Here is a 13,708-nt window from a genome sequence, read left to right as displayed (position 1 = left end):
AATACAGCAAGGCAATTAGTCCACAGTAATTTTTGTTTAAAAAGATTTATTTATTTCTCTCCTCTAGTACTACTATTAACCAGCAAAAATAATTTATATTTTCTTTTTCTCTCATTTTAACTTTCTATAATCAGCATCACTGTTTAGTTTTCTGTGTTATCAAATATTTGGTTTTCTCTGTTACTGTTACAATTAAATTTCATTGCTCACCCATATACAAGTGCTAAACAAAGAATTTGCATCTGACATCCAATAACTTGAATTTCCCTAACCATTCAACCATAATCTTCCTTCCCGGAGTAGTTCAGTGCTAAGGCTTTCCCGCATTCACCATATGGAGATCCAGAAACATCAAATACTGAGATTTGAGTTGGACTGATAATGGCTAAACATCAGTTAAAATGTGATTAGTTTGAGAGGGGAGAGAAAATGTACATTAATGTTACTACATGAGACAGGCAAGAAAACAAAGTGGAGAGAAGAGGTTATGGATCCTTGCTGTGCAGAATTGTTGGCGTGAGAGAGAAGAGAACAGTTGAAGTTCGAAGAATGCTAAATTATACTTAATCAGAAAAAAGAGGTGGAGGTGTTAATAACCACCTCTTTATTCACTCTCATAACAAGCAAATAATCCAAAAAAGAGTGTATGTGTATATTCCTCTCCCAACAACTTGTTTTAGAACAGTTTGATAAATGTTTACCGAGCATCACTTATATGCCATAGACAGTGGAGTGTGTGTTGCAGGGTTAATTACATAGGGAACCAAGCCTCAGGCTCAGGCCTTGTTCCAGGGAAGTGGAGTTGCTAACTGGAGAATGAAGGATAATTTTTGACTCTAAAGAGACAAAATCAGGTTTTCTCTGCGGAACTGAGTAAATATAAAACATAGTGTTTTTTAGTGCCAATAGAAAATGCTGCCTGCCTTCAACTTAGTCTCCTTTCTAATGCTTGAAATTTCTTTCACATGGGAACAATGGTTAGTTAAATTTAGATAATCCAAAATGCTTGAGAAAAGTTCTACCCACTATTATGAGAGAGGCCATATTTCTTGAGGTCCATATTAACGATGATTTTCCACAAAGCTATTTGTTGTAGTTCATTCTTTTTCATAGCACAGTGAGACAGAATGCTTCTGCTCATGAAGTCTGCATTTAAAGAGTAGTAGTTGGGAAGTGGGTGTGGCTCAAGTGATAGGGCTTCCACCTACCATATGGGAGGACTGGGTTTGATCCCTCGGGCCTCCTGGTGAAAAAGAAGAGAAAGCATGCCCACGCAACAAACCAGTGCCCACGTGGTGAGCCAGTTGCCTGCATGGCAAGCTGAGTACTCAGTGATCCAGTGCCTGTGCAAGTGAGTCACACAACAAGATGATGATGCAACAAAAAAGACAAAGGGGAGAGTCAAGGTGAAGTGCAGCAGAAACTAAGAACCGAGGTGGCTAAACCAAGGGAACCTCTTTCCACATCAAAGATCTCAAGGATCGAGTCCCGGTGAATCCAGAGGAGAAAAATGAGAAGACCAAAAGAGAAATAGATACAGAACAGACAGCAAAAACAGTAGGGCAGGGGGAGGGGGGGATAAATAAATAAATATTTAAATAAATAAAGAGCAGTAGTTGGATGCAGGATGATCCTTTTCTGCGATTTACTGATTCACCAGATCTCATTTCCATGGTTTAAACTGTTCACGGTTGTATGGTGTAGCAGAAGTTTGTGCCTGGAGTAAGACATTCTTTTGCCAACACAATAATGTTTAGCTATTTTTAAAAAACTAGAGTGATAGTTACATTTGAAGTAGTCTTTTACCCGAAGACCCACAATTTTGTGGATGGGTATTTCAACTGCTGGGTCATTTGCTAAGGTCTCCCCTCTACTGGTTTTTTGGGAAGTTTAATGGAAATCCCAGCTACAATGTGATTTAGACCCTGGGAAATGTTCGTTCCATTCTGTACCACCCAACAAATATATACTTGTTTGGAAACATGCTATTGATTTTTTTTCCCCCAGGAAAACAGGATTTTCAAAACCTTTCATTTTTTTAGTAGGGTTCAAGCTCCTTTTTCTCCTTTGAATTAAAATTTTTCCAGCTAAAAATGTGTATGTGGCTTAAAATTTTACTAAGTTTTTACTTGCGTGATTTTCAATATAAAATAAGCAAATTTATGAGCACTTCTTCCAAAGCAGTCTTTTTAATTTTCAAAGATAATTTATAGTGGCTTTGGAGTCAGCATAAGTGATGATTTTTATATCCATTTAGATTAAATGGTGTCCCAGTTCAGAGTATAACTTGAAGTTTTGTGTATGGTATGGAAATTGCTCAGCCTTTGGAAGGAATTTTAGGATTGATGACATACATAGCTGCCATTTCTGGTCTCCTTGCATGAGCTTTGTATCTTCTCTCAATGGCAGATGTCTTTTTCTATTCTCACCTGAAGAAATTATCTGAAGTTCTCTCCCTCTTTAGGATTAAAGAGGAAAATAAAAATACAACTCAGAGAAAGTTATATGGGCTTCAGTGTCAGATATGCCAGACTAGGTAGAGACAGACTTTTAGAATAAAATAAGCAACTTTGGATAACCAGACTCTGAATTAGTCCTGTACCCGTATAAAAATTACTTTTTAGTTAGGAAGTGGAGAAGTTTCTGGTCTGTATGTTTTTTTGCCATTTGGCCAAATTCTGCCCTAAAGTAAAGGTCATAAGCAATTTTAAACTTTCTGTTTCTCTAGAGAATGAGGCTTCCTTACTACCTGAGAATGATAGGTAAGAAGACCATATATTTTTTATTTGTCCCTACTAGATATAAAAAAATATTTCATACCAACCTTTCTTACAAATGATAGAAAAATTTATTTGGAAAAAATCAAAGATCCATTGTTTAAACCAAATTACTCAACAGCCATTTACCAAACACTTTTTATAGAAATATAAACTAGTGATGGATGTGGCTCAAGCAGTTGAGTGCCAGCCTACCACATGGTACATCCCGGTGCCACCTAAAAAAAAGCAAGCAAAAACAAATAGTAAAACTAACTCAGGGAAGCCTATGTGGCTTCCCACATTAAGGTCCCAGGTTCAATCCCCAGCTCAGCCCCCTGATAGAAAAAAAAAAAAGGGAAGAATAAAATAAACCATAGTCCCTGCCCCACATAAAGGGACAAAAGTATTGAACAATTATGACTTACTAAATGCTTTACATTTATTTAGATACTTATAGTAAATCTGTATTGATAGCCCTGTTTTCTAATGAGAGAACTTAAGTGCAGAGAAGTGAGATTACTTGCCTCGTAATTAATAGATTTGAACCTAGGTCTCTGACTATATATAACTCTACATACTTCTTTCTATAAGACAAGAATAACTACTCAGAATAAAATATGATGCTTGTTAGAAGAGCTGAATATACAAAGAAGTATAATGGTTCTGAAAGAACTATTCTTATAAGGGATCAGTAGAGACTTGGTCAGGGAAGTTTAGTTTGATCTTGAGTAGGAAGGAAAAATTTGGAATTAGGCATCCATTCTAGGTAAAAGATAATATGAACCTTAAAATCCATGTCTTTTTTTCCCCCAATCATCAGGATGTCCTCATTTGAGAGAGTCTGCAGATACACATTTTGGGTTTGGGCAGGTTTAAGGTGCTCTGCCTTTGAGGTTCTTTTGAGACCCCAGACTTGCCTACAAAGTTTGTAAAGGTGGTACAGAAGTGTTTGCTATACCCAATACAGTGCCAGGATAGCTTTTCCTAGAGGGACCTTGCAATTTGAATTTATTTTATTGGTATCTGTTTTTCCCTCAGGATGATGTGCACGTAGTCCTACCTGTCAACTTCAAGAATACTCCAAGTGGTTGTTGAATTATTGGAAAACGTGATTTTTTATGTGATTCATACTGAAACTCCAGACTGTGATAAAATGATAGCTCTTTTGAACAATATCACATATTTTGGGGAACACCTCCTAAAGTGGTGAAATAATTGTAAAAGAGAAGGAAATGATGAAGCATGGGGAGATTTTCTATTGTTGGGGTAATCAGAGAAAAGATGGCAGATAGGAGAAAAACATTCTATTTAAATATTGGCCCTAGAAAGCCTGTAAATGTTTAGTGAAGAAAAGACTTGTTTATGGACTAAAATAAGCCTGATGTCTCTTTCCCCTCTCGTCCATTCCCCTCCAGAAGGAGAAAATAGGAATTAATATTTACTTAAAATAGTTGTTCTTCCATCTTAAAGTGGTTTTATGAAAATCTTCATTCTAGGCAATCAGCATCACTTTTAAACAGCAGTAGTCCAAAGTTTTATAACAATTTTCCTGGGAGAAATGTAAAAAGAGTCCCATTTAGGAGGGATTATTACTGTGTCAATCTGTATGTATGTACACATATGTGTGTTGTACAGATATTTTCCTCCCCCCCACCTCTACCCTTTTAGAGTTGATGGCTTTGTCCCTGATTATTCAGTATAATAATTTGCAGATTCACTAAGAGAGCTTGTGTAGTAACGCTTGCTTTATTTTTTTTCTCTTCTACTCTTGTTTTATTTTTTACTTTTTTTTCCCTTTGTGATGTGACATTTTCAGCTGATGTATTGAAAGCAAATCCTTCTAATTTGGGAGCCCAGATCACAAGAGTGAGTTTTTCTACTAGTGTCTTTAGCTATATATCTTTTTTTGTATGTGTGTCTTTCTATCCTTTTCTCCTTCCAATTCAATGAAAATTCAGAACATGTTTCATAAATATTAGGTAAGAAAACTCCTCTGTTGAACTTCATACCTTTCCACAAAGCAATGTCCACTTTATATTGGGTCAAATTTCTTTTCCCAATGCTGTTGTAAAAGTATAGGCTAATGTGTGTTTTGTTTTTGCTTTTTATAATATCTAGTATGTTGAAAATAACTTCAGTTCTGTCTTCATTGCAGATAAATATGTCTGGAGACTCACCAGTATATCATAACATGATTTTTTTTGTTTTTGTTTCTTTTTTCTTTTTTTTTTTTTTAAGGAAAATTATATAGTAGCTTCTGAAAGTAAAAGACTCATTCCGTAATCTGGATTTCAAATAATAAATTCTTTGACTTCTATTCTCCCTCCTCATCCCCTGGATGTTCCTCTCAGGGCCATGAAGGAATGAAAAGCTATACATATTATTACTCTTTAATTTCAGCAGACTAACCAGATGAAAATGGTCAGACTGGTGAGTTTTGAACATGCTAGCATTGGAAGACATGATCTAGGTTTGTTTAATAGAAAAAGTCTGTTTGTGCTGTAAAGAAATTAAGCACCTTTTTGTGGTGAAATAAAAGTATGCTTTCTATGTGAGTTATAATTCAGAGAATCTCCCCATGTAAGCTGTACATTGCTTTTTAAGATCTTACGCCTGGGTAATTTTCTGTGCTAGCCTAATCTCTTTCTGCTCTTTGGACCATGTTACTAAGATTATCTTGTGTTCTGTTGTCTAGTTTTGCATCCTGGAAGAGCAGGTGATTAAATAGTCCCATTTCTTTCCTCCTAGTGTTCTAATATTTGCTTATTGCTTCTGGAAATTTTTTTATTTAGCCCAATAAAGCAAATGATGTGCTGTCCTAATTAGGGTTGCAGATACTTCAGTTGTTTTTGCCCAAAGTAATCTGCTATTGTGTTTACAGTTGCCATAAGAGTTTAATAATGTATTCTTCATTAGCGCTGTCACCATTGATTGAGAGTAAATATTCTTAAAAGCCTTACTTTCACGATCCCCATGCTACTCTAAATCATCCACCCTCTTTTCTTTCTGTTACCCCAGAGATTAAAAGATCTCAAACAAAGAGAGTTTGCACGAAATGTCTCTTCAAGATCCCGCAAGGATGAGAAAAAACAGGAAAAAGCCCTTCGGCGGCTCCATGAGTTGGCAGAACAAAGAAAACAAGCCGAATGGTGAGGATATTCTCTCAGAGGCAGCTATACATGATGATAATCCTTAAGATTTTTAATAGATGCTCTTTCAAACTAAAAGTGTATTGTACTGGAACCAGTATAGCTCAGTGGTTGTGTACCTGCATTGCATATACAAGGTCCTGGATTCAATCCCCATACCTCCTAAAAAGAAAAAAAAGTATTATGCTTGTAGTTCTCAGTTAAGAGTGTACACTTTTGAGATCGTACCCTATTTACTATATGTGTAGCTTTAGTCAAGTTATCTAAGCTCCCTCTGCCCCAGTTTCCTTACTTATACAGTGGGAATAATAACAGAAGTTCTTACAATAGAGAGGAATGAATGAGCTAATGCACTGAAATTACTTAAAAAGTGCCTTAACACATAGAAGATGCTCAAAAATGATGCAGCATATATTATTATCCCTATTCACCAACATTCCTCTTATGCTTATGAAAAAAGCACATATAATACAGTATTCTGTTTTACACCTAAAAATGCAAGCATAGATTCATATTCCTTTTTTCTTTCCCCCAGGAGGCACCGGGGTTTGCGCTCAGGACCTCATATATGCAAAGCAGGCGCTCAGCCTCTGAGCTGCACTCTGTCCGCTCATGTGCCTTTTAAGCATTGTACAGTTAGCACTCAAAACACTCTAAAACCCAGGGAATTCCATCTGTTTATTTTTTACAAGTTTGTACTTCTTGGGTATTCTTTTTAATGGTCTTTCATAGTTCTTGCTGATGATCAGTTTTGGGCTGGTATTTAGCCATAGGTGGCATTTACCTCATCGAGGACTGAAATTCTAATCTTTGAGCATTTGAGGCTGCTATAGGCTTCATGAGCTATATGCCTCAACCAGAAAGACTTTGCTCCCCTTGTTTATCCAGCTGGCTAGGACTAAAGGAATGAACTGGTTACAAGAGAATGAGAAGAGATAGTTGTGGTTTTTAAAGTTTACAGCCCCAAAATTACAAATTAGTAAATACATGACAAAACAAAAAATATACAGCCAAATTAAGGTCAGAGTTCTGAAGTTCCTTGACTTAACTAGATTTGTCTCCTGAGTCCTTTCCTACTTACTTGCCTCTCTTGTGTTTTGGAGGAAGAAGGAAGGGAGACAACATCTATAGTGTAAGATTTGAAGCAGAATTAACCTCTGATTTCTAATATTGAGTTAAACTGCTTATAAACTGGTTCTGAGCCTTCTTTGGTAGCTCTTTATGTAGTAAACACATTCTTTGTAGGCATGTTGCAAGGTTCTCTCTTTAAAAAGCATATACCATGCAACTTTAAGGGCATATTAAATACATGTTTTTCTCCTCAGTTGATTTTTAGTTCTGTGTTTTATAAATGAACAATTAAAAGAGGACCAAATAATCTCTTGGGAAAATAAAAGAAGTTTTTGAAACTGAGAAGGAACGACCAGGGAAGATGGCAGAGTGTGGGCTCCAGGACTTAGGCAAGAACTGTCTGAAACAACTATTTTTAAACTCCAGAGACCAGAATACTGTACAGCTCCAGGAAAGAGCAGGGCGAAAGAGGCTGAAAAATTACAGTAAAGAACTGTAAATTGCTCTCTCCACATGATAGCTACTGCAGCCATCCCCCACTCTCGCAGTAGGCTGCCACAGGGTCCAGTCCCTGACTAGCAACTGGTGAGTAAAAGGGATATAAAAGTCCTCTTCCCCAAGAAAAGTCGATCTCTAATCAGGGTCTTTGATTAGCCAATTCAAATCACGGGTTCCCAGCTCTGAGGGCAGCAGCAGCCATTGTTTCAACCCTGCCCTGGACAAAGGTAGGACAGCAGTCATTATTTCAGCCCTCCCTGACAGGGGCAGAGGCAGTGGAGATTTAAAGACACAGGGCTTCTTGAAGGCTGAGGGGGAAAGTTAGCTGAAAGGCTGCGTTTGCTGGGCAAACCAGGAGAGCTCAGTTTTGGTGAGCTGTTGGAGAAGTTTTTGGCGGCCTTCCTGACCCTCTCCACAGGGCACTTTGGAGCTGTTCTCTGTCCCCTTCATGGGTCCTGGCCCTGTTTTGGATGGGAAAGACCGAGTAGGGAGTGCCTTCACTGACGGTGACTCTCCTCCAAGAATTTGCCCACCAGGAAAAGGCAGCATGAGACAACCAACCAAAGGAGTGTAAAAACCTATAGAGGCAGAAAGTCTAGGACAAAGGGCTGCTGGTTTCAGAGACCTGGGAGAGGGAGGTTTGTGCCCTGGGAAACAGGGAACAACTATATTTCCATAAATAAGGGAACTCCAAAACAACTAACAAGTAAAAGCCCAAGACAATACAGAAGCCCAGTAAGACAGGGAAAACCCTGTACAGTGCATTCACCCTGCACAGACCTTCCTCATAGTAGGGCTTGAAGCTCAAGAAAATCTCTGTCGTATCACCAAATGGTTACAAAACCAGAAATCAGACATCCCAGGCCTAGAGTTAACATTTTAAAATATTAAAACGTACAGTCTGCAACTAAAGAATATACGACAAAGAGACGGAAAATGATGGTCCATCCAAAGGCAGAAGATAAAAATACAGAAAACCTCAACAAAGAAGACAAGAATGTGAACATACCAAGTAAAGCCTTTAAAAAATGATCTTAAAAATGCTTAATGAGGGGAGCAGGTATGTCTCAAGCAGTCGAGCGCCTTCTTCCCATATGGGAGGTCCCAGGTTCAGTCCCTGGGACCCCTTAGAAACAAAAACAAGCAAGAATAGGCAAATAGGTGTAGGAATCAACTCAGGAGAGCTGATGTGGCTCAGTGGTTGAGGGCCGGCTTCCTGCATTCAAGGTCATGGGTTTCAGTCCCCAGCCCTGGTACCTTAAAAAAAAATTTTTTTTTCTTAAGAAGATGAAGGAATGTACAAAGAAAGACCTAAAGCATGTCAGGAAAACAGTGAATGAACAATATGAAAACCCAAGTAAAGACATAGAAATTTGGCAACGAACTGGCCCAGTGGTTAGGGCATCCGTCTACCACATGGGAAGTCTGCAGTTCAAACCCCGGGCGTCCTTGACCCGTATGGAGCTGGCCCATGCACAGTGCTGATGTGCACAAGGAGTACGCCCCGTAAGGAGAGCGGCCCAGCGCAAAAGAAAGTGTAGCCTGCCCAGGAATGGTGCCCCACATACGGAGAGCTGACACAACAAGATGATGCAAGAAAAAGAAACACAGATTCCCGTGCCGCTGACAACAACAGAATCGGACAAAGAAGATGCAGCAAATGGACGCAGAGAACAGAACAGACAATGGGGGCAGGGGGGGGATAAATAAATAAATAAATCTTAAAAAAATATATATATAGAAATTTTAGAAAGGAACCAAACAGAACTACTGGAGTAGTAGGCCACAATAACTGAAATGAAAAATGCCCAAGAGGGTTTCAAGACCAGGATGGAGCTGGTGGCATAAGAATGAATCCATAAACTTGTAGATAAGACACTTGAAATAAGTCAGGCTGAGAAACAGAAAGAAAAAATAAATACTAAAAGCAAAAAAAGCCTAAAATGGCCATGAGACATCAACAAGCACACCAGTATACTGTGGTATGGGAGTCCCAGAAGGAAAATGAAGAAAGGGGCAGAAAGGATAGTAAAAAAAATGACAGAGAACTTTCCAAACTTAGCAAAAGGTATGAATATGCTATCCAAGAAGCTCAGAGAACCAAACAGAATAAACATGAAGAAAAATACACCCCATCATATATTGATGATACCATCAAATGCAAAAAGGCAGGGAGAACGTTCTGAAAAGCAAGGGAATCCCAATAAGACTGAATACAGATTTCTCATCAGAAACCATGGAGGCAAGAAGGTAGAAGGTTGAAATTCTTAGTGCTGAAAGAAAATGGCTAGCTAGGAATTTTATATTTAGTAAGAATCTCTTTAAAATGAAGAGATTAAGACATTCTATGAAAGGACACTAAACAGTGGTTCAAAGAAGCATAAAGAAAGAAAGAGCTGCAGTAAAGGTAACCATTTGGATAATTATAAATGCCAGTATTATATTGTACTGGTCGGTAGGTAACTACACTTCTTACTTCCTATGGGTGCTTAAATGCAAATGCATAAAAAGTAATGATAGGGAAGCAGATGTGGTACAACTGATGGAGCGTCTGCCTACCATATAGGAGGTCCAAGAGTTCGAACCCAGGGACCCCCGGCCTGTGTGATAAGGTGGCCCATGCGCAGTGCTGCCACGTGCAGGGAATGCCATGCCACACAGGGGTGTCCCCCATGTAGGGGAGCACCATGTGCAAGGAGTGCGCCCCTCAAGGAGAGCCGCCCCATGCAAAAAGCACAGCCCACCCAGGAATGGTGCTGCACACACAGAGAGCTGACACAGCAAGATGATGCAACAAAAAGAGACCAATTCCTGTGCCACCTGACAAGAATGCAAGCGGATGCAGAAGAACACACAACAAATGGACATGAGAGCAGACAATGGTGGTGGGGAGGGGGGGAGAAGGGGAAAGAAATAAAAAACAAATCTTAAAAAAATATGATAAATCTAGGTTTTTGGACAAACAGTATACAAAGATATAAATGGTTAACAAGTACAAAAAAATGGTGGGAAACAGATAGAGGAAAATTATATGTTCATGCTATTGAAGTTAAATTAGTATCAAACCAAATATTATATATTTAGTATTTTAACCCTATGGTAGCCACAAGAAAAAAGATGAAAAATATATCCAGAATAGATTGAAATGAGAAGGCACTCAATATGGTACAACATGAATGCAAATAAGGGCAGCGGACTTGGCCCAGTGGTTAGGGCGTCCGTCTACCACATGGGAGGTCCGCAGTTCAAACCCTGGGCCTCCTTGACCCGTGTGCAGCTGGCCCATGTGCAGTGCTGATGAGCGCAAGGAGTGCCCTGCCACGCAGGGGTGTCCCCGTGTAGGGGAGCCCCACATGCAAGGAGTGCACCTCGTAAGGAGAGCCGCCCAGCACAAAAGAAAGTGCAGCCTGCCCAGGAATGGCGCTGCACACACGGAGAGCTGACACAACAAGATGACGAAACCAAAAGAAACACAGATTCTTGTGCCGCTGACAACAGAAGCGGACAAAGAAGACACAGCAAAATAGACACAGAGAACAGACAACCGGGGTGGGGGGGGGGAAGGGGAGAGAAATAAATCTTTAAAAAAAAAAAAAACGAATGCAAATAAATACAAATGTAGACTTTAATGCAAGTCAGGAACCAAAAAAAGGTATAAGACTTATAAAGGATACATAGCAAAATGGCGGAAGAAAGACCACATTATCAGTAGTGACTTTAAATGGATTAAACTCCAGTTAGAAGGCATATGGGCAGAATGGATAAAAAAGCATAACCCAGCGATATGCTGTCTGCAGAGAGTCACCGTAAAGTCATAGATACAGGTAGTTAAAGGGTGAAAGGTTGAAAATATATATATTATCATGCAAGTAGTAGTCAAAAGAGAGCTGGGGTAGCTATACTAATATTGGGCTTTAGTTAAAAAACAGTTGATGAGGAACAATTCAACAGGAAAATATAGCAATGAAAAATATATAAGCACCTAAAGCAAAGCTCAAAAATATATTGAACAAATACAAATTCAAAGAGAGAAATTGACAATTCTACATTCCTAGTAGACTTTTAACACACCACTTTCAATAATGGCTAGAACAGCTTGTCAGAAGATCAGTAAGGAAGTATAGGACTTGAATGATACACTAAGCCAACTAGACCTAACAGACATATAGAACACATCACCCAGCAAAAACAAAATACACATTGTTTTTGAGAGCACATGCATCATTCTCCAGGATGAAATCATACAATGTGTATTTCTAACCACAATGGAATGAAGCTAGAAATAACAGAAGGAGAAAGGGAAACTTCACAACTATGTGGAAACTGAACACCATACTCTCAACCTATGGGTTAAACAGGAAATCAGAACCAAAATGAGGAAATATCATGAGATGAATGAAAATAAACATGTACCATAATTAAATTTACAGGATGCTGCAGAGGCAATACTAAGAGGAAAAATTATAGCTCTAAATGCTTACATTTAGGGGAAACGGACTTTGGCCCAGTGGTTAGGGCGTCCGTCTACCATATGGGAGGTCCGCGGTTCAAACCCCGGGCCTCCTTGACCCGTGTGGAGCTGCCCGTGCTCAGTGCTGGTGCGCGCAAGGAGTGCCGTGCCACGCAAGGGTGTCCCCCACGTGCAGGAGCCCCACGCGCAAGGAGTGCGCCCGTGAGGAAAGCCACCCAGCGTGAAAAGAAAGTGCAGCCTGCCCAGGAATGGCGCCGTCCACACTTCCCATGCCGCTGACGACAACAGAAGCGGACAAAGAAACAAGATGCAGCAAATAGACACCAAGAACAGACAACCAGGGGAGGGGGGGGAATTAAATAAATAAATCTTTACAAAAAATAAAATAAAAATAAATGCTTACATTTTAAAAAAAAGACTGTAATAGTGATATGTATTTGTTTTAGTTCATAGAAGAACATTCTTGTATTTGTACACAATCCTCAGCCACCACCAAGCTCACTGTTATACAGTCCCTAGATTATACTCTAGCTTTCTTTCAATTGACATTTACATTCCCAAACTACTCTTTTCAGCCACCATCACTTTATACATCAGCAGTGTTAGTTATACTCAGTATAATATGTTATCATTATTTCTATCCGTTTCCTCACATTTTCAGTCAACCTTATTTGGGAGTGTATGTAGCTCAGTGATTAAGCACTTGCCTCCCCCAGTCCCGGGTTCAGTCCCCAGTACCTCCTTAAAAACAAAAAGTTCTACATACATTACGTATCAGCTCCCCCTTCTTAGCCCTCATTTTCTTAGTAACTTATACCCTAGAGTTTTAACTTCATTAGTTTACTCACTGCATTTAGTTCATATTAGTGATACCATACAATATTTGTCCTTTTTTGTCTGGCTTATTTCATTCAACATAATGTCCTCAAGGTTCACCCATGTTGTGATATATATCCTGACTTCGTTTCTTCTTGTAACTGAATAGTATTCCATCGTATGTATATAACACATTTGTTTATCCATTTATCAGTTGATGGGCACTTGGGTTGTTTCCAGCTTTTCACAGTTGTAACTAGTGCCACTGTGAATCTCAGTGTGCAAAATATCTGTTCACATCCTTTTTCAGTTCTTCTGAGTATATTGGCAGCTCTATATTTAGCTTCCTGCAGAACTTCCAAATTGTCCTCCAAAGAGGTGGACTACTTTACATTCCCACCAGCGGTGGAGGAGTGTTCCTATTTCTCTGTAACCTTTCCAGCACTTGTATTTCTCTGTTTAATAGTGGCCATTCTATAAGGCATGAAATGATATCTCATTGTAGTTTTCATCTGTATTTTCCTAATAGCTAGTGACTTGGGGAATCTTTTCATGTGCTTTTTGGCCATTTATATTTCTCTTTGGAAAAATTGTTCTTCAAGTCTTTTGCCCATTTTTTGATTGGGTTGCTTGTCTTTTTTAGGAATATGATGATACATGGGGAAAATACAACTAATATAACATGGTCTGTAGTTAACAGTAATACTGTAATATTTTTACAGCAATGGCAAAGAAGGTACCATATCAGTGCAAAGGGTCAACAATAGGGGATTATAAAGGGAAATGGGTTTTTTCCTCTTAGAGCTATGAAAATGTTCTACAATTGACTAAAGTGATGATAGCATGACTCTGGTGAAACTGAGAGCCACTGAGTGCACATATTGGATGGATTGTACAAGGGGCGGGACCGTATAACCCAGAGAACCCCGTGGTGGATGATGGAC

General features: G+C 39.0%; 1 protein-coding gene across 1 annotated transcript in view; it reads left to right on the top strand.

The window, feature by feature from the left end:
* The window catches only part of ITGA2B (integrin subunit alpha 2b), a 141,785-nt gene that overhangs the window by 90,715 nt on the left and 37,362 nt on the right, over nucleotides 1-13,708 (top strand). The window contains exon 7 of the mRNA XM_058285006.2: nucleotides 5,778-5,908. Coding sequence (XP_058140989.1) covers nucleotides 5,778-5,908 — 131 coding nt within the window. The remainder of the gene's footprint in view (nucleotides 1-5,777; nucleotides 5,909-13,708) is intronic.

The sequence above is a fragment of the Dasypus novemcinctus genome, chromosome 21, assembly GCF_030445035.2.
Source record: "Dasypus novemcinctus isolate mDasNov1 chromosome 21, mDasNov1.1.hap2, whole genome shotgun sequence".
Classification (NCBI taxonomy): domain Eukaryota; kingdom Metazoa; phylum Chordata; class Mammalia; order Cingulata; family Dasypodidae; genus Dasypus; species Dasypus novemcinctus.
Note: the sequence above shows the minus strand (reverse complement) of the source record. Positions and strands in the feature narration are given on the sequence as shown.